This window comes from Osmerus eperlanus, chromosome 8 (assembly GCF_963692335.1).
Source record: "Osmerus eperlanus chromosome 8, fOsmEpe2.1, whole genome shotgun sequence".
Lineage (NCBI taxonomy): Eukaryota > Metazoa > Chordata > Actinopteri > Osmeriformes > Osmeridae > Osmerus > Osmerus eperlanus.
In genome coordinates, this window is record NC_085025.1 from 8,394,671 (window position 1) to 8,418,283 (window position 23,613).

Below are 23,613 nucleotides of genomic sequence, written 5' to 3' on the forward strand. Positions count from 1 at the left end.
ACAACTCACTCATCCATGATATTTCATACATGATTGGGTTAAATTATTTGAAGATAGGTGTAACATCTCAAATAACTACTGTAAAATATATTTTAATAATATAGGTATAAAATATTTCTTGTTATAGTATGAATATACTTTCTATGCTGTGTAAGATTGACTGCAGTTGTTAAAACTGAACTATTGTTAGGTCTAGTTATTACTAAAACAATTTAAGCTAGAATAATGGTACATGGAAGTCATAATGTAGAGAAAGTAATGTATGAATAGAGGCAGGTGATCTTATCAATGTCATTAAAACACATGGCAACAGTACTTCACATGGATAACAATGGTTGCCTGATGACCAAAGAAACAACACAAGTTTAGGCTCATGGATTTTATTTGGCACCTACACATGTATTGAAATCCAAGACTTTGAAGCTCCCATTTATTTGTTCTGTAAAATACAGCAATGAAAAATAATCATCTGGATGGACCCCATGTTGATACTCTCCAATTAAGAGAATGATTTCATCCACACGTGTTTTCATCCACACATGACTGAAAACACAGTATGAGCAAGAGAAACAGCTGACAGATAAACGATAGGTTTTCATTCATTTACAGGATACGGAAAAAACATGTTTGTGATACAGCTGGATTCCACCACTAGAGCTAATGAGAAGGAATGAGTTGCAGTTGGAAGTTAGAATTACATCTGTCGCAAACTAGCCGTAATTACCATTTTAAATCTAGCCGGTGTGCTGGAAAACATCTCTGTTTCGGTTATCAACTGAAAACTCAATCTTCTCTGGTACAAGGACCAAACGAGATCCTTTTAATATAAGATTTAAAAAAGGAAATATGTGGGCTTCTCAATTTGAATGAAAATACTCCGAAATATTTTTCCAATTAACTCAAGACATAAGGATATTCCAGGACACTAATGTCTTACTTTTATCCCCTGCTTCTGTAGTAAAGCTGAAGTCCAAGGTCTAGTCATCCTCTGAGATGACAAAATACAAAATAAAATCACAAAATGAACCCAAAAAGAAATGTTCCACACAAACCGTTTGCTCTCCAAAATCAGATAATCAACTCAAATCAGATGTGGAAAGATGTAAACACTTATCATTCCAACTAGTCTAGCTATAGTTACCTAAAACATTCTGTAAACAATGATAAATGTTAGTTTTTCTATTCCTTTATACAGCCTAGATTGAATTTGATCTATTTGATTACAATAAACTATTGATAATACAGATATTAGTAAATGTTTAGAATACTTTTTCTTAATTGCATGTACATATATAAAAGTTTCATTACCATGATTTTTTAAATGTCTCTTGTGCAAAATGCTTTAGTAAACTATAATTTTGGCATTTATGAGAAACCTTAAAAAATTGGTTGGAATACACAAAGAAATCAAAAGATGGATTTTTCTAGAATGTTCCTTGTTCATCATGCTCTATTTGTCCACTTAATAAATATCCATCTCCATCTGTATGACTGTGCAAAATGATCAGCTTCAGCAAGTGCAAGCAGGTTGGCCAAACCAGCCAATCAAACTCTTTCACGTTCTGCAAGATTATAGCTAGCACGCTGCCATTGGCTAAGGTTGATCATACATTTGAGTTTTCAACCAATAGCAAACCCAAGCTGGATTAGTAGAGTTTTGACAAGTTGAAAGGAGAAGCAACCAGTACAGTTAAGGCGCAGAAAAACGTTGAGAACATTGAGAATCAAGTCAAACCCCACATTGGTATGCAAAGTACTGTACTACACTACTTCTGCCAGCATTCCATCTTCAATAACAAATAGATTAGTTCAAAACCAACATATTATAAAAACTCAGTAAATGAAAATAAACTATTTGGCACGTTGGATTAAGAATGAACTTTCCCATAACATTTAAACTCACTAAATAATAGAAGAATTACAAGGAATCCTTTGTTTGGCTGTTCTACAGAATAGTCTTTGTCACTAGTGTTAAGCCTTTTTTACTATCTGGTCTCCTTGTCAGAAACAACAGTGAAGAAAAATAAAGAATTACAGATCTGACACTGTCTCTCATGGTTGATTAGATATTCTTTTGCACTAACCTGATTCAGAGTAGCATATAAAGGGAATGGTTTGACAAAGTTATTTTGTATTTTGTACAATAAACCAATCAAAGGGATTCTCTGTGACACAGTGATAAGAACATGATGTGCAAACAATAGAATTGGCAAGAATGTGGTCGTTCTCACAAAAAAAGAAACTGACAAAACCTGCTACAAACAATGCTTTAAACTGAGTGACTTGTCTTGATTGAAACCATTTTGAATAGCTATTTTCTGAATTACATCAGATATTCTTGACAATAATATAATATGACAAAGTCGTGAGTAGGAATGGATGAAGTGACAAATACAACAGAAGTTGGTCAGTCATAGAAAGGTCAATGAGTATCGGACATGACAACAGAGTTTAAGGCAGTGAATACCCCCAGAGGAGGCTACAGTCTTGCAGAATGGGAGGCCTTGGCTTTGCTCGGCTCAGCTTGGCTTGGAATCTTTGAGGCCGCGTTCGATGTGGGCGGGTGGGAGGGGCCAAGAGATTACAGGTCATCGTCTCCGATGCCCTCGAATGCATAATTGCCGTGGAAATCGGTGCCGCTGATGTCATTGGCAGAGTTGGAGGCGCTGATCCCTCTGAGAGAGACAGAGTTCAGCTTGGTCTGACGGAGGAGAGGAGAAGAGAGAGGAGAGGAAGAGGAGAGGGTGGAGAGAGGAGAGAATATATGGATTAGGAAAGGATGGAGAGAGCAGAGAAGATAGGATGGATGGAGGATGAAAGAGGGGTGGATGGAGGGAGAACTTTAATAAAGGACACTGTCTGTTGGAGGTAGACTTTCTATTAAATAGTTTAGAGATACACTATACACACTGTGAAATCTAAACATCACGTCTACACTCACTGAGAGTTTGACAATCTGTTCACGATTTGGGTCTGGGGAGTCCTGCAGCACAGAGAGAAACAAAACCAAGGTCAAATCTCTCAAACTACCACATACTGATAGAAAAGACATTGTAAAAACACAAGTACATGCAGTTCCTATACTCACCAGTAGAGGGGGGGATTTCACAGCTTGCTGACTGTCAGACCGGTGGATGGAGCCATTGTGACGTTTTCTCAGCATCTGAAGGTCACAAAAACACATTAGTCACACAGCAGTTCTTGTTTTTTCCCCTCCATATTCATATATTTGTCAGCAGTTGTTTAAAGAGAAGCTTCCTGTACTGTGTTGCTTATTAGATTATCTGAGAGTTAAAAGATCTGAGGTGTGTTTTATGATTGATTTCAGAAAATGTCATGGTTTCGTCCAATCATGTTAGTATTACAAAGTGGTTTAGTCAAAATCGAAGGAAATGCAATTTACAGAGTATGTGAAATGTGCGTTAGGGGTAAACTGAATGATCTGAGTTATGTCAGGACATGAGCCTTTTCACACATGTACACACACACACCTTCTTGACGCTCCCACCGGACTTCTTCACCATAAGTTCGTCCACCATAGACTGGAGACAGATACTCATCATGATGGCCTGGAGGGACATGTAACATGGGGTTGGAGTTATAATACAGGACTTATTCACAACATGCTGCTATACCATGACACCACCAGTATCACTTACTTTATTAGCTGGTAAATTGACCCATCATAATAGTGTTCACATCTTATAGCAAATATGTTGCTATTACTTACTATACAATAATACAAGAGTAGTGTCATCCTAGTTTTGTTTAGAAGATCACTGAAAGGTTAAGAAAGGCACTACTCCACAAGAGGCCCTGGAAACACTCGACTCCTACGCGACTGGTACCTGTCTACTGGTATATGTACTCATGCCCCCGGTCCCCGACCTCTGACCTGTGGACTGGTGACGGTGACCCACTGCAGGCGGTCCTTGCTCATCAGGTACTCGAAGGCCAGCTCCAGCTTCACCTCACACTTGGCTGAGCTGCAGGGGGTGGCTGTGCCGTTGGCTACCGGGACCTGCTGTTGGGGGGAGGGGAGGGACGTCAATGAGGCTGTGTGGGAGGGGTCATGGTGGTCATCATCATCGTGTACTCAGGCATCCATCTTCATCATCATCGTTCATCTAAATCAAGACTATACCCTGGCCTTGACTTTGTTAGGGTAAAGTTCCTGTCTGATTAGAAGACAAACCACTCTGACCAGACCAATAATAGAAGCACTCTCCTTCTCCTCCAATCCCTTAAAACATCCTTGATTGTTGGGCACTGCAAGCACACACAAACACAACAACTAAACACAGGCCCACACTCCCTGTGATCTCTCTAAGGATCAGATCTGCAGTCAGGACCACTTCCTGACTTACTGAGCCTGGACAACCCACACACACACTATTACCCCCCCCACAAACATTCATATATACACACACACACACACACACCACACGCACACAAACAATTACCTCCATTCTAAACAATTTGGAACAGGCTTTTATTTATTCCTCCTCCACAAACTTTAAAGTACCCCAGGGTTATGAGATGCAGCACGGTGCCAGTGAAGATGTGACTGTCCTCAGTCTGAATAACACAACATATGTTTGTTGAGACAGAAGCGGATCTGGACTTAATGGCCGTGACTTAGTAGAGGTATTAGCTTGTGGAGTACCTACTAGGTTCATTGTCTAGGACCAGAGGTTGAACTGACGACTCACATTTGAACTTGATCTTCTAATCTACTGCTATGCCTCGAAATATGTAGCAATGCCTGGGTCACAGAAGTCATAATAGCTTTCACTTTCACTTTTCACTTTTACTGTCACTCCAATTTTTTTTCTTTTCATTTTGAAATGGTAAGAAGAATAGCAGTTATTCACCAACATGGTCGAGAGAACTTCAAACTATCAAATACAAAACCTTTTCATGCTTGTCAGAGCATGGGCATTATTTAAAACTCTCACTATAAAAGAATTGACATCATCTAGATGGGTATAGCTTAGTTGTAGAGCATTTGACTGCAGATTTAGCTTCAAATCCCCCGCTAGACATCTCAAAAGCGCCTGCTAAATGAATTCATTATTATTACATTCTCTCAACCTAGAGGGCACAACACCAAAGAGAGGAGGGATGCCTGATAGACTTTAACATCTGACTTTCAAAATGTCCTGAAGCATGACTGGAGCATCAATAAGGCATCTTCACTGGGGCGTGATTACGTGCTTCTCAGGCACCATTCTCTTTTGGTTTCACACCTGAGAGAAGACAGAGACTGTGGGAGGAGGTGGATCGATACAGAGTGGAACCACAGAGGGTTGTGTGTGGTGAGAGAGAGAGAGAGAGAGAGAGAGAGAGAGAGAGAGAGAGAGAGAGAGAGAGAGAGAGAGAGAGAGAGAGAGAGAGAGAGAGAGAGAGAGAGAGAGAGAGAGAGAGAGAGAGAATAGCAAGAGACGGAGAGACATAAGAGTTGGAGGGAGGGAGGGAGGGAGAGACAGTGAGATAATGACAGAGAGTGGGGAGAGATGAAAGACGGGAGAGGGGGAAAGCAAACTAAACAAAATGAGTCAGCATAAACAGCAGGAGAAACCCAGTCGAGCCAACCCACATGGCCAAGTCCACTTACTGAGGAGGTGACCCTCCAGCACCTCATCCGTGTGACCTTGAAACTGCCTTCCTTCATCTGCTCGTTGGGCAGCTTGACGTGGAAGTTGAGCTCATTGTTGCCCGCGCTCACAATCACATGGCAGCCCTTTTCAGGGAAGTCTGTGATGCACGGGTCGAACTTGATGTAGCCAAAGTACTTGAGCGTCTGACCTAGCCGGATAAACTGGGAGGAGAATACAGGGGGAAATGTGCAACTGGGTTATATATGCTGTATAATCATGCCTGCATCAACCTTGTGTAAAGAATACAAACACACATACCATATAAGCTTTGAAGTTGTTTTAGGCTGAGTGAACATTTAAAAAAAGAGGTTATAATGCCTGCAAAGGAGCTAAAGTCATCCAGAGTAAATGTGCTTGTGTAAAATGTTTTGTAATCTGCAGTTTTATATGCCCTCAGTTACTTCAAGCTTTGTTTGAGTAGAAGAATGTTCTGGTTCAGCACCAGAATAGTTAAGAAGGCTCAGTATCAGAATATTCTGGAAGGACCAGTAAAAGAATGTTCTAGAAGGCCCAGCAGCAGAATGATATAGAATTTACCTCCTTCTTTGAGCCTTTCTCTTGCAGTGATTTGAGCTGCCTGTGCTGGTCTTTGTTGACTAGTATCCAGCCTCGCTCAATGTCAGACACCGTCTGCAGAGAGAGTGACAAACAGATAGTGTGAGAGAAGAGATAAAAGAATGGGAACCATTTTTGATATTCTGATCCAACTATGCCTTGAGATGCTTGAAGCTTTGAAATCCAACTTTCACTTTTATTCAAAGTTTGAAGGCCATGTTGAATGTAACTAACTTATAGCGTTATTCATGCAGATACACATTCAGATGAATATTGCTTGTATTATGAGAGATCCCTAACCCTAACACACCAAGTACAAACTCACACAACCTTCTACAAACAAATACATTCTCTTGTTCCAAGATTCTCTAGCCTAAAACTTCCTCCATGCTCTATGCTCTATGCATGCACACACACCCACACCCACACCCACACCCACACCCACACCCACACCCACACCCACACCCACACCCACACCCACACCCACACACACACACACACACACACCCCCACACACACACACCCCCACACACACACACACACACACACACACACACACACACACACACACACACACACACACACACACACACACACACACACACACACACACACACACACACACACACACACACACACACACACACACACACACACACACACACACACACACACACACACACACACACACACACACACACACAGGCTGCCAGCAGGACAGGTTTTAATCACATCAGCCTTCTCTAAAATGCTTAAGAAAACATAATGGGGCTGACGAGGTGAAGGCTACTAAAGGGGCAGCGCTATAAAAAGAATTACACACACAGGAACTGGCCTGAGTCCTGCCAAACACCTCACACAAAGTCACACACATCTGCTTTAGGGATACACTACCACCAGGACATCTTAAATAGATTAAGGCTTCTACTCATTAGATGGCTAGATAAATTAAACTCAATTTATTTTGGTCTACAGTACAACAAAAGCCCGTCTGTAGGTCTACTTAAGAGAATTATATCCAAGTGTACACCAATCGAACCAAATTTACAGTAAGTTCAACACATAACAAATGGCCTGGTCTGACTGGTGTCAGTCGGTATATCCACATGCTGTTAAATTAGACTGGTATAAGGAGGCAACAGCCCATGTAAATGTCTTGAGTCTGAGTCTTGACCCCAGATTGACCTCTCACCTGGGCATATAGCAGGTTCAAGCCTACTCTGTTGTCCATGACATCACTGTCGTATGCTGTGTCCCAGTAGCTGAAACAACAAGAGCAATCACTTGTTAGCAATGTGTTAGCGAGTGTTCACCCTCTGGTAAAAAACAACACAAAAAAAAACAATAGACAATCCTTCCAGTTTTACACAACTAATAGTACAGTAAACCTAGAACCCTATATATATATATATATATATAAATAATAGTGAACATTTTTAACTCAAGTTGACTATCAACACTCGATAAGACGGATAAATACAGTAAATGATGGATAATAGTGAGAGTTTTACATACCCGTAAGCCAATTTAAAGTGCCTTGTCCCTAGTTCATTGTCCTTGTCCCTACCTCCTTATCCCTTGTTTCCCCAAAGGATTCCCAGTGTTATTATAAGAAGCTACTTGTGGCGGTAATGTGACATTACCCCTGTCCTCAGTTCCCTGTGGTCTAGCTTGTCTCATTCTGCTCCCTAGGCCTCGGGCCTTAACCCTTGTGTTATCTTCGGGTCATTCTGACCCATCAGTCATTGTGACCCACAGTCGTATTGCGACAGATTTACCGCATACAAAGACAAAGTGAAGCATTTTCTTTTAACAGCTAGGCTGTCTCAGACCCCCCACATTGCAAAGGTTAAAAGAAAATTATTTTAATTTGTTTTTGTATTGGGTAAAATTGGGTAAACACAACGATGGTTCGTTATGAACCTTTGGGTCATGTGACCCGAAGGCAGCACGAGGGTTAATTACAGAATCAGGAGGAAACATTCCCTGCTGGATTCTCAGTTTCAAACCAGGGTATCCTCTTATTCTTGACAGGTTCTCGTAGGGGGAGTGAAGAAGTGGGGAACGGCCATTAAATGAACAGAATTTCCCCAACCCTTTTAGCTATGAGTCAGGTGGCTGAGCGGTTAGTGAATCGGGCTAGTAATCTCAAGGTTGCCAGTTCGATTCCCGGCCGTGTCAATTGACGTTGTGTCCTTGGGCAAGGCACTTCACCCTACTTGCGTCAGGGGGAATGTCCCTGTAATTACTGTAAGTCGCTCTGGATAAGAGCGTCTGCTAAATGACTAAATGTAAATGTATTCGGGCAGGAGAGGACAGGGAGAAATTTGCAATGTATTATGTTGTATTGGCTTTCGGAGGAGGGTGAGGTGGTGTTTGTCTGGATGCTTCTATCATTGTTTTTATCTAACATATTTTCACAGTTTATTTTCTTTTTGGAAAGCTCCTAAAAGTCTAGAGCAGATAATAAAGCCCGCCTGCTATCAACAGGTTTTTGTTTTCTTTCTGACCTGGATAGCCTCTGCAAACATCATTATGAATTCATTTGAAACTAATCCACTTCCTGTTCTTCTGCAGAGGGGGTGTGTTTATGTGTTTTAGTCCCCCCGTGAAGCAGGGCTCAAAGCTCTGGGATGTAAACTAGGTCAAATGGACCTGAGACTTTCCTTTAGGGAGATCGGAGTGAAATAACAACATCATGTATATCTTTGCTGACAGGGTGTGTGAGTGTGTGTGTGTGTGTGTGATGTGCATGCGTGTTCAGGTTAGGAAAAAAAGTAGAAAGTCAGCATGTGTGTGTAAAAGCAAAATAATGTACTGTGTAGAGTGTGTGTATTGCATGCGTCACCGGACCATTGCGTGTGTGTGTAACAATGGCTGAGAGATATCATAGACCAGGTGACAGTCTCCAGTGGAGTTAGACACCGAGCGTCACTGGCGTCAGAACAGTCTGGCCTAGTACACACAGGATCCCCAGGAGTTTCCTAAACCCACAAACCAGACTTACTGCCAGCCTGGTTTCTATCAGTACTTGTTGACATCTGCTGCTCTCCATAAACAGTGGTGGGCACACCTCACAGGCTGGATGACCATGTGGTTACACTTAAACCCAGCAGCTGGACACATGCTGGAGCAATTCGGGTTAAGAGCCCCTTTGCTCTCATGAACTTATGAGACGCCGCACTGAGACATGTGATTCAACGTCTAACGGATTATTCCACAGTGGCTGGTTGGAGAAGACTGGACTCTACTTCTGCTAGAATGTGGCGGGCGGTTTCTCATAGCTAGGCAAGGAAGAGCTTGTAAGTTCAAAGTGCCTGAGGAAATCCTAATGTCAGTAACAGCTTACAAAGCATCTTAGTGGAATGCCATGAGAATCCCTCCTGATATCTTCCTGTTTACCCAGGCATTCTAGGAATGACAGGGCGATGTCAGAGTGATTTGGGTGTTGAGTGAGCTGTCCTACCTCTTCCTGAGGACAATGTGGAACTCAGAGCTGTGCAGGCTGGATACAGAAACATACGGCAACTCAAACTCCTGCAGCTTCCTCACAACTAGGAAAGAGAGACAGTCAGAGTCAGGGAGGGAGGGAGGGAGGGAGGGAGGGAGGGAGGGAGGGAGGGAGGGAGGGAGGGAGGGAGGGAGGGAGGGAGGGAGGGAGGGAGGGAGGGAGGGAGGTGAAAGAAGGAGGAAGGAGGGAAGACCACAGTGTGATTCCAAGGACATCTAGATAACAAGGATGACAACAAGACATGCAAGAAAAGGAGTCCATCTGGACGGAACACAGGAGGGTACAATAACGTGTGTGTGCATAAAAATGAGTGTATGTGTAAATGTCTATGTGTGCGTGTACGATCTGCAGCTGTTCAGAGGCCCTTTACCCAGGCCCAAACTTAGTGACAAAAAATCCTTCCAGAAAGAGCTGTTTTCTATACAGCGTAACACAAAATGGAAACTGAACGGCTAAAATATTAAGATGTAAATCATTAAAAGAGTTGGGGTTGGGGGGGGGGAATCTAAACCAAAGAAAGATTGGCACAAACAAGCGCCATAATGTGAAGCAATCATAAAATATCCGCTTCAAACTTGGATGTTCTGGTCTCCAACTTCACATACGGCTGGCTAAAACCTTTTTACTGTAGAGCTTAGAAGGGAGAGATTCCTCTCAGGACCTTTATTTTGACACAACATGATAAACTCCAAATAGAATGTTCTACCACCCGGCCTGTTGATAAGCCCTTCAAGCCTGATCCTATCCAGTAGCCGAGGCTGATTTTGGTCAGAATAAATGATCAAGGATATTCTCTTCTACGTTGTGCTTTTCGGGGGAAAACATCTGCCAAGAATTAAGATAATGCCTGCTATGCATGTCCAAATATCTCCATCTCGGTTTGGAGAGCCTGTTCTCTCATGAATGATAGGATCTGGCAGAGGGCACAAGTATATGGCAGCAAGTATTACAAATATGGAAACATGAAGGCCCTAATGAGGCCTAGACAGGATGGGATGGAGTGTTTGTGGGGACTGTTGCCAGGCACACACACAAACAAACAAAATTATCCAAACAATCAGAGAGCTAAACTTAAATTAGTTCCAATCTGGTTTGTGGAAACGTGTCCCAAAAAATTAAATGTGTTTGTCATTGTTTGTGTCGCCTGAAGAAACTAAAAAGAAAGACACCCTGCCCATCAAGTACAAGTTAACTCCCAACATCAAACAACACTGGCATACAAAAATCTTTTGAGTATAGAAAAAATTAAATTGAATTTGTCTCCTACTACAGAATTTGAAATTAAATGATTTATAAACAATACAATGTTATCTTCACAGCAAACAACCTGGTACCCAGACATTGAGAAACTTCAGGTTTAAGGCTGGTAATACTAAACCCCAGACGGTTGTTGAGTAACAGTTTGTCATTCACAACAAGGGGAAATGAAAGGTCAGAAGCTTGGTGCTTACATGTTAAGCCTCCGTCTACACCCTCCCGCACCAGGAAGAGACTGAAGTAGCCAACCAGGTCGTCAGGAAGGTCCAGCTTTGTTGCAACAGCCTGAAAATGAGAAGGTAGAGACTTACATAAATCAGGATTAACTCATTAAAAATGAACAACTGTTTATTGAATGGAATTCAACTACAGCTTCATATTTTGCATTTCTTTGACATGAAAAAGTTATTGGGATGTTAGCAACAGAATTTCGGTAACGGAAACATCACTGCAAAGCTAAGATTGAGTTTGGTTATTATTAGTAACATGTCTTTGTAACAGAAAACGAAAACTTCCTGACTTTGGGTCAAGACAGTCTAGAGTCCAGTGGACACACTGCATCTGTGTAGAATGTGATACAAACACAAATACATGCACCACAAACTCCCACACACCCAGTAGTTTTACCATGGTCCATGGTAACCAGGATCATGGTCCTCTTACCTCAAGAACATCTTCTGTCTGGTCAGAGGTCAGGATATCCACCTTGACCTTCTGACCGTTGGACAGGTAGACCTCCAGCTGGGCCTCTTCAGTAGGGATCTGCTGGGTCTCCTGTCGGACGCAAAGAGAAGAGGGATTACACAGGAAGTGGAGGACTACAGGGGTTACACAGGAAATGGAGGACTACAGGGGTTACACAGGAAGTGGAGGACTTCACTGAAAGTAATCCCCCGAGCCCTGTTTGCGATTGTCCGCCGATTTGAGCAGGAATATGCTGCACAGTGCTGGCATCTTGTTTATTCTGATGCTACGCAACTAGGAATTTGCCCTGTCCAAGATGGCGGCCGCATTTCTCGCGCCCAGCAGCCAATGCGCCGTCTACTCTTTATTATGTCTATGACTACAGGGGTTACACAGGAAGTGGAGGACTACAGGAGCTGGTGAACTACTGTGCCAGATGGACACAAGTCATTGGACATAAACTCATATTGATGTAGGATACTTGTGGCTGGATGAAAGTCTTTTCATGTTGATGTTCCTGTGTAACTGTTTTAAGCATTGTAAAATAAGGCATTCCTTGTGGAAACAATATCCAGTCCTGAATTTTGAACAACACTATCTCTTTACATCAACAATATTACGTCAGTAACGGAAGAATAGAATTATCATTCACGTTGTATACATCTACTGCCCAACCAAATGACCATTCCACTCTTTGCCAGTCACCTACGGGTGTTGAAACACAGTATTTCCACATTCTGAATTTCAACACACTCTGGATGAAAGCTTTCCGCTTATTTCCTCTCTGTTTCTCTTCCTCTGCATCATGGCCCTAACCCCAACCCCCCGCCTTAAATCTTCCCCACTTCCCATCAACCCCCCACCCACCTCCCTCCCCCTCTTCTCCACACCAGCCTTCCTTCCTCCTCTTCACTCACCCCCTTCACCCCCCACCCCCCTACCCATCTCCCACCAGACAGAGGCTCTCAGACTGGATCTTCCTGCTGGGCTGCTGATGAAATGACAAAGCATGGCGCTAACTCATCTCCTTTTCTGCACCTGCTGTCTTCACAGCCTGAGACTGAGGGAGGAGGATGAGATGGAGAGACTAAGGGAAGGAGGGTTGAATGCAAGGGGGGATAGAGATACAGAGGGAGGGAGAAGGGGAAGAAGAGACTGAGGGAAGGAGGGTTGAATGCAAGGGGGGGTAGAGATAGGGAGGGAGGGAGGGAGGGAGGGAGGGGAAAAAGGATGAGGGGAGGAAATGAGCTAGATGCGGTGTGACTGTACTGTAATAATTCTGGTGGTGGGGGTTAGTGGATGTAAAGCAGCCTGACAACTCAGGTCACTGCTTGAGCGATGGCTTCCAGCATCAGTCAATGAGGGGAAACTGAGGGGGCCGCACATTGATTTATTTGGAGGGCCTCGTGAATATTCATTCAAATCAATCATCTCAATATCTCATATGCAAATACACATTCTAAGTTACCTAGAACAGGTCATAGTGACACCATAGTGTACTAAGAACAGGCTCATATTATAGTATAGTTTGGTGAAGCAGCTAAATGAATAGTTCATTCCCATTTTAGCATTTTACTTGAACGTGGCATTTGGCGTAATACGCACGACAAAAACCTGTTGATAAATTCACTGGGATGAATCATGCCAAGCCTCACTTCCAATATTCCAGAAACATCTGCTCTTAGTTCCCTCACAGCATTACAACATAGTAAAACGGTTAAACCAGTCCACCTCCCACACAGGGTGTTATGTTAAATTTGGGGCTGTTTCACCATGGTGATGTGACTGAAGTAATAATTTGATGCCAACATGCACATTCATTCCGTCTAAACATTTCTGTCTTTGTCACGCGTGGATTCACACTGGGGCCAAAGGTCATTAGAAAGACTGCGAGTGATGACTGACAGCCTCCTGCCACAAGCAGCTTCACCACCTCCTCACTGCTGCTGCCTGCGTGAAGCAGACCGGCCTGCTGGGGCCATCACTACTCACCTGCTGGGCTTTTCTTAGGAAGCTGTTGAACAACTCGCTGGATCCGAGCATGGGGTCTTGACGCACTGTGGAGAAGAAGGAGGGGGTTAGTCGGACATTCGTAGTTTAGTCATGAGAGGAGCTCCTTAGGATAGGTTATTGTGCTGGGGTGTATAATCTGAGATGTGCAGTAAGGCCATGATGTTGAGTGATTATGATGCAGCACGCGGTGGGCTTTTGTTATTTACAAAGACTCGAGTGAATACTCAATACAGGATCTTTCTACAATCATTGTTTTTTGTCTAGTATTAAAATGTATAGGGACGGCAGGATGGAAGACACAAGCAGAGGCAACTATTGATAACTAACTGATCCTCTAGCTTTTATTACAGGGCTAGATCCATCACCTCATGGTAAACATGGCAAACATGCTAACTCAGTCTGTACACAGAGCCCAATCTTCTGCCCTGTCAAAGTTGACACTACCTTTATTGTGGCACATCGCATCATCCATATGACCAGAAGAAATATGTATGTATATATATATATATACATACACATACACACACACAGGGACACGAACGGTCAACAGAAGTAACCTAGAATACTGGCTCACATCTAGTGTTTAAATTTCTGCTATCTGTAGCGTCGTTAAAAAGTGCCACTCCGAAGATGCTCCAACCCAGCCAGAAGACTGACTGAGCAGAATGTGTGTTTGTTATGGTCAGTATTTCATAACCATGTTAAAACCAATTATGTAACCAAATGAGCATCCGGCCAAAAGCCCTGTGCGTCTGTTCCCAGACTATGAGCAAATACGCCACCCCAACAAAGCATCACTTGTTCTACTGTACCCGTGAGTTCTGGATGATTAAAACAAACGGCCAGCTCTGAGGCCAGTTCCACGCTGTTCACTTTGTGAGCGTAACAATTCCCCTTGACCTTTGGGAAACTACAGATGGGGCTTGGCTGAACCTCTCTCTGGCCCTTTGACTTGGATTGGCAGAGGCTAGAACATAAATGAAAATGGAGAAATATTCTAAATAATGACCAATGGCTGGTCAATCCCTTGTCCAAATATCTTCATTTAGACAACTGAGCAATTGGGTGGGGTAAGTTTGTGGCATATTATCACTGTCCATAAAATATTTGGAAAGATTTTTGAAAATGTCTAGACCTGAATACTGAGTGATTTTAATGTCTGATTGTAGGTGTGCCAGCATATTTGAGGAGGCCTTGGCCCCAAGGCCCAGCATGCTTTGGAGTTTACTTATTATTAGATTACAGTCAAACACTGAGTTGTAACGTGGACTAACAGAATCATTTTAGCCTGAAAGACTCCCAAATCACAGCAAAGGTCAGGTCAGGCCATCTGAGGTCAATGTGGCTAACAAGGACATGATTCAAAAGAAGAGTTGTATACTGCTTGACAGATCGGGATATTTGTTTATGCTATCCTCCTTTAGCCAAAGAGACAGATAAGGACATTTAAATACAAAACTATAATTGGAAAGATTTTTGAGGATAATTGTAAACACTTGAAGAGGAATGTATACCCATGACTGGCGTTAGAAGGATCGGGCACCAACACAAAAAACCTCACCAGCTTGCATGTACTTCTCCAGCTGTTCTCGCCTCTGTTCCACCTCTGCAGGTGTGAGAGTGAAGATCTTCTTTGGGGGGAAGGCAGGTACCACATTATTCCCATACTCTTTCTTTATCTGCGAGGACACAAAAACAAGACAATGTTCACACTTGTGTTCCACCAGAAAATGTGGTTGGCTCCTCAACATCCAAATGCTGGACTCACATCTCAGCGCTGAGACTGTAGGCTCTTTCTGTGTGTCAACTTTCACTCTAAATGAGTACAAGTTACACAACAATCAGATAAATAACTCAGATCTAAGAAATATAAAACGTGACTGATGATTCAAGATTACAATGAAAACATTCTAATCACTTGATAGTTTGCACACTGTAACATTAACTTAATATCCATCCATCCACACCTATAACAGTGCAATTCCCCCCTGGGGATCAACAAAGTACTTCTCTACTTTTGTATTATCAGTTACACCACTGTTGACCAGTCCAGGAAGACTGCCTGTCTATGTCAGTCAGTGTAGAGTGGGTGACCTCCATATCAGATACAGATATCAGAAGACCTGCACAGAGGAGCCTGGGGGGTTTTCATCTGGACATTCTGCCCTTCGGTATTTCCAATGTGCCTGGCCTGGTGTCGGCCATGCAAACAAATCAGCTGCTCCAGAAGCACTCTCAAGCAGCCATAGCAGCTTTAGGCTATCAGAGCCCTGTAGATGAGGCAGGTAGGAGACATGGCTGGGAACCCAGATAGCCTGCACTAGCCGCCACTCTGAATAACAGTCAATTCTCGAAAAACAATCTTGTTCTCTAAATCGTTATTTTAAGACTTGTGTATTGACGTCGCTCTCTTTCTCTCTCCATCTCTGTATCTAGCCTGAAATTGAAGAACAAGTTATTTAACAGAGAATCCACAAGGGGAGATTGTATTTACAACAGGACTTCATTAACATTCAACTTCTATCAGTGCTAATTGGATGGATAGGGCACTGCAATTAGTGAAGGGCTTGGCAGGGGATACGTGCTCCATGGCAACCCCCATGAGAGGAGTCGCCTGATCTGACCATGTCTTCCCCGCGCACTGTTACCTAGCAACGGCAGATGTCGGGCTGGTTAGCAAAGCCTTAAAGACACCAAAGTTTGCCCTTTCTTTTGATAATTTATTAATATATGACTGCAAGCGATTGTGCAGCCTCTCCATAAAGATGGGCTTGGTGAGTTATGAAAAAGATCGAATTTTCCATTCGTTCCAGCTTGCAGTGGGGGCTTTTAGTTATTGTCCCCATTATTGCTGAACTCCCGGTGCATCCGACATCACCCCCATATCTAGGTCTACATTTTACCTATCCATGGGGTCTAACTTGACTTAGTTATTATTTAATGATTTCCAGCAGCAATGCAAACTATTCAAAAGTAAATTAATGAAAAATAATTGTTTTAACATTGCCCAAGAAACATAAGTAAAATGTTCTTCATTAATATCAGAACAGGAAAGGGTAAAACTGATCTAAAAAATTAATGAAAGATTATTCACAGCCTTCAGCACACCCACAGTTTAAATTCCCAGCGGGTGAAGGATAGAGAGAATCAGCCAAGAACATTCTTTCCATATCAGCCTCTCAACCTTTTCTACCTGCCCAGCTGTTTCTTCACTATACTGAACTCCCCAAGCAGGGGAAGGGAAGACATCAATCAACTCTGGGTGTAGGCTAATTTTGACTGACACATGGTCATCTGTAAGGAGGAAAAAAAAATGGCCTCTATGTTTTGACATTTAAACATGGTTGTTAGAGCACCAAACACAAGACCACAACCCTAAGATAGATCAAGGGCAATAATTTGTGGAGACCCCTTGGAGCCTTTAAGAGGGGCTCTGCTATGGCAACAACACGTTTGCAAACCCTAGGCAGTTAGTGTTCAGTTAGGGCCCAGTAATATTCTAATGATCAACAAGCCTTGTTGAAATGTAAGACAAAACTCCCTTGCAGAAAAACAGAGCATCGATATGCAGTATTAAAGCTATCTTACCTGTTCATGAAGACCCAGGAGTTGACTGTAGCGCACACGACAGTGCAGGACACCGTTAACATGGATATTATAGGCCTTCGGAAAACACACAAAAAAACATTATGGTGAGCTTCCAACAGGGCTGAAGGCGACACATGCGTAGACTACGACACAACAACGAGACTGTGCCTCAAAATTCCTGGATCCTTTTGTTCCAAATGGATTGTCAGGTAGTGTAGCAGACAGCAAACAATCAGGTACACAGGGCTGAGTGACAATCAGTGAATCGATAGCCATCAGCTATGAATATTTCCCATCCGTCTTTGAATTTTCTGTAGGCCTAGGCTGTATATTACAATGTACAGCTCTAGTACTGCATGTTGTTACATTCATCATTGAAGTGTGACAGGAAGACTCTTACAATATGCTGGAATGTAGCTTTTAATCAGCCTTTGAAATTATGTCTGTTTACCTACCCCCCCCCCCCCCCACACACACACACACTATACTACTGCATGCAGTGTTACCTGGTCAGATGTTGTCACACTGGAACTACAAAATAACATTAATTAGCCTAAATGTGAAGGCCTATATGACTTTGCAACTCAAACTCAAATCAGGGAGTCAGATGGCTGAGCGGTGAGGGAGTCGGGCTAGTAATCTGAAGGTTGCCAGTTCGATTCCGGGCCGTGCCAAATGACGTTGTGTCCTTGGGCAAGGCACTTCACCCTACTTGCCTCGGGGGGAATGTCCCTGTACTTACTGTAAGTCGCTCTGGATAAGAGCGTCTGCTAAATGACTAAAAATGTAAAAATGTAAATTTCGCCTCCCATTTCAGCATAGCAGAGGAAAACCTCCTCCAGCCTTGGATTGCACAGCTGCTGCTTACAATTTAGACACCACTGAGCCCATTATGCTCCATGTCGATCTTAACTTGTCTAACTTCCCTGTCCCCTGTCTGTTTTGACACATGCCATCAGTGGCTTTCTAGCTCCCTGCTCCTTCACGAGTCCTCGAGCCAAATTCATCTTCCAGTCAAGCAGAGGCAGACGGATTCAGAGTTGTTTTCGTCACAAAGGCCTCATTACCAAGGATTCTTGGAAGGCTGGCGAATATGATAGCATACCACATAAAGCCTTCCTCTCCACAACCATGTAACAGCCAATAACAGACTAACAAAAACTGACAAGAAGAAATACAAGCACAGGCAGTGGCAGGCTGTCGTGGTGAAACACCTCATCAATTAGGCACAAGTACAAGCAAGTACCAAGTCTTAGGCTAGCCGTGTAATAATATCTGTTGTGGTTGACACAGTAAAGGTTCTGTCACATCGGGATAAGACTACCCTAGCCCTAACATTATCATTTATTTAGCAGGCATGTTTGACGAAAACAAGAAAGGACTAAAAGTGTAGAGTGCCAACAGCATTACAGTGGCTTCTTTATGAAATACAGTGCAACAACAACACAATATCAAATATAATTAAGATAAGGGGTCATTTAACCCCTGCATATTGTGATATTATTATGATATAAATTCAGTGGTAAATAAATAGTGGTATAGTGGTAATAAATTATCTGATGTTCTACTATTTAATGCAGGCTTCTGTTGAAGAGTGTGAAAACCAGTCCAAATCTGAACCGTTCAGATCCAGCAGGCCATCTGGATAACCCAGTAAATCAAGTATTCTTCTCTTATCTGCCAATCTATTAGTCTATGACCATGTTCTGCAATGAAGCAAAGCCACAGGCTGATTTTGGCAGGAGACAGGCTACAAGAAGGCACATACAGTAAATTGGCAGCAAAGTTTCCTGTTTGAATGTCAATGGCATAAACTCAGCACTTTTTTTTCTACTTAACTTTGGTCCCATCTGGTCTTTACTAATGAATATTTATAGTCAGCATGCTGTGTCATCGATCCAAACAAAACCCATTTCTGATGACCCCTGGGTTAAAAGATTCAGGTGGTTTGAGCATACCATTACTCAGCTGGAGTGGAGGCAGCCATTGGTCAACTGGATTTGAAATATCAAGGCTTTCTCCCACGGGGACCAAGGGAATAGGAAACTCACAGAGGAAAACAAAGTAACAAAATACCTGAGGTAGGCAAAATAACATTCATACAGGAAGGAAGGATAAAAGATTTGTCACTGATAAATGGGGAACAATCACAAAAAAACTGACTGGAAGCAGAGGGAAAGAACTGAACGAAGCATCTAGTGAAACAACTTGAAGACAATTTACTCCAATGCCTGATTCCTTTTTATCCTTTCAACACACCATAAAGTGGACAAACATATCTTGAAAGATCTTCACAGTAAACATCATTACTGAAATTAAATGTATGAAAAGTGAAGGCTACGATGTAGTTTGATGTCCATAAGGGGCATAGTCTTCAAAGTTCTTTGAGTCCACAAAAACAGAACATACCTCATGACTGCGTGCTTTACTGTGTTCTCCCCCCCCCATACAGACACACGTAAAACTCTCCATCCCCCAAACCACTTACTCTCCTTTTTTTCATTTATCTTGAATGTATGCTCTAGTCTAGCACAAAGGATATTACAAAGGATTCATGATGGAATGTTAAGAATTCCCACCTAAAGACAAACACGGGCTGTAAAACTCAAATTCATGTCATCAGTCCCAAACAAACTCATACACTGATATCAGTACTGTTAACTCGATCCAACCCATTTAGGCTAGAAAAATAATTAGACACCTTTTAATTACAGCAATCTACTCGATACAGAACCACCCAGAAAGGCAGAAGGAAAACTTGTCTGCCAGCGAACAGGAAGTGAGAGCATTAACACAGCAAACTCCACCAACTTTTTCCATGGCACACACAGGAAGTCTAACATAAAGAAATACAAAGGATAAAAATGCAACCTCTGTGTTTTTCCAGAGCCACATGCACACTCAACACATTCTGTAGCCTTCCAGGTTCAAGGTACAAGAGCAATTTCCAGGTATTAAAAACAACTGGCTGAATCAGGCCTTCCAAACTGACCACATACAGGGTCACAAACCCTACCTGCCTGGTAAGAGGCACACTGGGTTAAGTGGGCCTACTCGGAAGCACTGTCTGACCTGAGTCTGAGCCAAGCCTGGACACATCTAGACTGGACACATTGGCTACAGAAGTACTGAGGAGAATTAATCAAATGCATAATGAAGGGAAAAACTTTCATTAACATCCCAGTCCCTGTGGACCAATTATTACTGGGCTACAAAAGAATATGGAACATATGGAGATAAATAAGCTCTATGCCAGATCTTCTGAGTTCAATGGTGAGCTTGTAGAGAAAGCGTAGGAAAGGAGTGGAAGAGTATGAGCACAGGATCAAATCTGAACCCATGTTGGAGATTGGACAATTGGTTGATTGGGCAATGCTAGTGTAAACAAGCACAACCAAGGACAGGGCGTTGTAGTGCGACCAATGACCACACAAATTAGCTTCTTCTACGAGACAGGCCTACTCATTGTTGAGCATATGGGATCAAGATGTCCCCACAGGTCTGTCAGAAGTCACAGTAGAGGAGAGAATAGGGAAATAGTGATTTCACACCCCACTCCTGTGTTGCCAGGATTCAGGTATCAAAACATCTGGCAGAAAGGGAAGAGGAAATCATACCAGACCTTTAAGACGTGGGTGTGATGTGTGTCATCTGCTAAAGTCAGAAAGACACGCACACACATACATACCTAGACGGAAAGTACACAAGAAAGTTTGGATTTTAAGAAACAAGTTTCCATGTTTGTCTTTGTCAGTATAACCAATGGTCATATGTAACTATGCCCTGTTGACAGCTCTGAAAGAGAAATGCCTACAATACCCCTGCTCCCTTGCTGGAAGAGTCCTTGAATAACCTCACTGTATAATCCTCACACCAGTGCTACTCCACCAAAGTGTCAGTGGCTGTTTACTGTCTGGGACAACTGAATAAATATGAGTCCGTATTTAGACGTCACAAGATTTAGAGTCACAAATGTCTGTGTCCCTACACGTTGTATCTGAAATACAACGTGTAGTTGAGGTTACAGCCATGCTCCTTAAATGTGTTATTCCAAAGCAAAATGAGGGAGCGAAAACTAAAACAGGTCGGATTGCCATATCATGGTGGTAAAACTAAAATCTAAGAAGGGATTTAAAATGCTGACTCAATCTCAAAAATACAATAGGCACATTGTAGAGCATGAGGTCAGGGCCAGTCTCTCACTGATCCTCAACAGCGCTTCACAGCTATGCGATAGCTTTCCTGTCCAAATGTCTTTAAGAAATTAACTGGCGTGTAAATAGTTTAAAAATTACATTTAATTTTCAAAATAAAACATTCTTGGCATCTTATCAACCTATTTGGTAAATAACATCACTGCACCATACGTTTTTTGTTCAGTAGCCTACCCTGTTTGCAGTCAGTGTAGGCTACCAGTGTTATAAAATGCATAATACAAATTGCCTGTAGTGAAAGCTAAATCTGGACCATTTTAATCTAAATCCCAATGGTATACAACTGTACGGCAATTTCTTGTCTAACAGTATCATTCCAATAGAGAAACTTTATGTTAGGCTAAAATACATTATTCGCCGCTTAAACTGTACCTACATAACGCACCACTTACTGGAACGTCAGAGCGAAGGTGAAATATGTAAGCGAACTATTTCAAGTAGCCCATGTCGTATTTACTAGTAGCCAAACATCTGCGTTGATCAACCTGTAAATTCATAGCCTTTGCATAGCCTACATAACATACATACATACACACACACAAACACAACATAACAACGTTTCTTGAACTCACCACATATGTTGATCTGTTTTCTCCCGAACGAACCTCCGTTTCGGGTATGGAAAAATGCATTTTAGGTTACAATTCAAATACAGAACGGGAGGTACCTCGAACCAAGGTGAAGGCGATGGAGAAGTCACCACAAATTCAGAGAAAGTCTATTGCAGCGACTGGTTGTTGATGACTACAATCATGAGAAGAAAGTGGCCTCTTTCGTGAGCATTTGTTCGGGTAGCCTAGCCTACTCCACCGTGTCCAGTTGTTCGGTACGAGAATAGTAAATATTGACAATATTACAAACGACAATTTATGCATGAACTCGATCAGTATAAAACTTCTCCCACGTCAGTACTAAACTTTTGCCATACAGTCACCGTAGCAGCCATGTTGCAAATGTAGGTAAATCCACCTTCATGGTTGATCTTCATTTGTGCTAAAACTATATATATATATATATATATATATTTAGCTCCTCACACATTCACAAGACATTTCAAATCCGTTTAGAATTCGCATGAGCAATTCCAATCACTTGGTTTCATCAGTTGAACTTTCAAATGGAAAAGCGCAGTCCGTCCCTGCAAAACCCCCGTCGTTGACAGCTGGAATGGTTCAAACGAAAGAGTGTGAGGGAAAAACACCCAAACCAGTTTTTGTATTTGTCTGGTTCTTTGTCTCTTAAGAACATGAACATGTGGTGCATTTATTCATAGACAAGCAGTGCGGAAACACTGATCGAAAATAGAGAAATTAAGTAGGTGTAACACTGCCATGAAACAATAATGTATTCAATGTGTCCAATTGATCGTCAAGAGGCGTTGCAACAGTCTTTTGGGTTAAACCATTGACAAAACAGGGGGCTAGACGACACGGTTTCAGACCTATAATTTGCCGCTCCACAGATTTTTTAAAAATCATTAAATTTCATGAAAGCTGTCTACACTATGTACGAAAATGTGTGCATATTAATGCATTTCAAAAGCAAATAGCCTATTGATGTTCTTCGATTGATTCCCTTCCTCCTGATGGGGTGTTCCAGTGTGTCAGAGCAGTAGGCTATTAGCCTATTCGTGCTGCATAAAGGTGCACTTTGCAGACCTTCACTTTTAAGGCTTTTGCTGCTGTTAAAAGAGAAGAAAATAATGTCTTAATGTCAATGTCTGTTCCAACATGTAAAACAAAGTAGTTAGCCTACATAGGACCATAGAAATTCAGATGGTTTTCGCACCAAACATCTCAACGTTCAACCAGAAGTTCTTGACTAGAATTGACCTTGTTTAGACAAATTTAAACCTGGTCTAAATAACTGTAATAGTGATGTGCTTTAAGTTGCCTACATTAAGTAGATCATTTGTACATGATCAAAAACTGGAGGAGAACCCTTTTGTAGAAAAAATATATTATTCAACTGCGCGCAAGCACTCAATTAACTTAACCCTCGTGCTGCCTTCGGGTCACATGACCCAAAGGTTCACAACGAACCATCGTTGTGTTTACCCAATTTCACCCAATACAAAAACAAATAAAAATAATTTTCTTTTAACCATTGCAATGTGGGGGGTCTGAGACAG

General features: G+C 42.2%; 1 protein-coding gene across 1 annotated transcript; it reads right to left on the reverse strand.

Moving 5' to 3' along the window:
• Positions 1-364: 364 nt before the first annotated feature.
• On the reverse strand, positions 365-22,871 carry snx17 (sorting nexin 17). The gene is made up of 16 exons (XM_062467047.1): positions 22,575-22,871; positions 22,055-22,475; positions 17,269-17,343; positions 15,242-15,359; positions 13,660-13,724; positions 11,647-11,757; positions 11,178-11,268; positions 9,682-9,769; positions 7,408-7,477; positions 6,198-6,290; positions 5,618-5,821; positions 3,896-4,024; positions 3,492-3,569; positions 3,089-3,163; positions 2,942-2,983; positions 365-2,701 (listed from the first exon to the last, which is right to left on the reverse strand). The coding sequence occupies exons 2-16, from the start codon at positions 22,112-22,114 to the stop codon at positions 2,582-2,584; spliced, it is 1,419 nt and encodes a 472-aa protein (XP_062323031.1). The 5' UTR covers positions 22,115-22,475; positions 22,575-22,871; the 3' UTR covers positions 365-2,581.
• Between the last annotated feature and the right edge of the window lie 742 nt (positions 22,872-23,613).

What these genes read in the sequence shown, in the direction of transcription:
- snx17 (XM_062467047.1), bottom strand. Translation starts at nt 22,114, where the DNA reads ATGCATTTTTCCATACCCGAAACGGAGGTTCGTTCGGGAGAAAACAGA. An exon ending in CACATTGTCCTCAGGAAGAG is followed by an intron (nt 7,478 to 9,681) that starts GTAGGACAGCTC and finishes TTGTTGTTTCAG; the next exon opens with CTACTGGGACACAGCATACG. An exon ending in TGAAATCCCCCCCTCTACTG is followed by an intron (nt 2,984 to 3,088) that starts GTGAGTATAGGA and finishes TCTGTGCTGCAG; the next exon opens with GACTCCCCAGACCCAAATCG.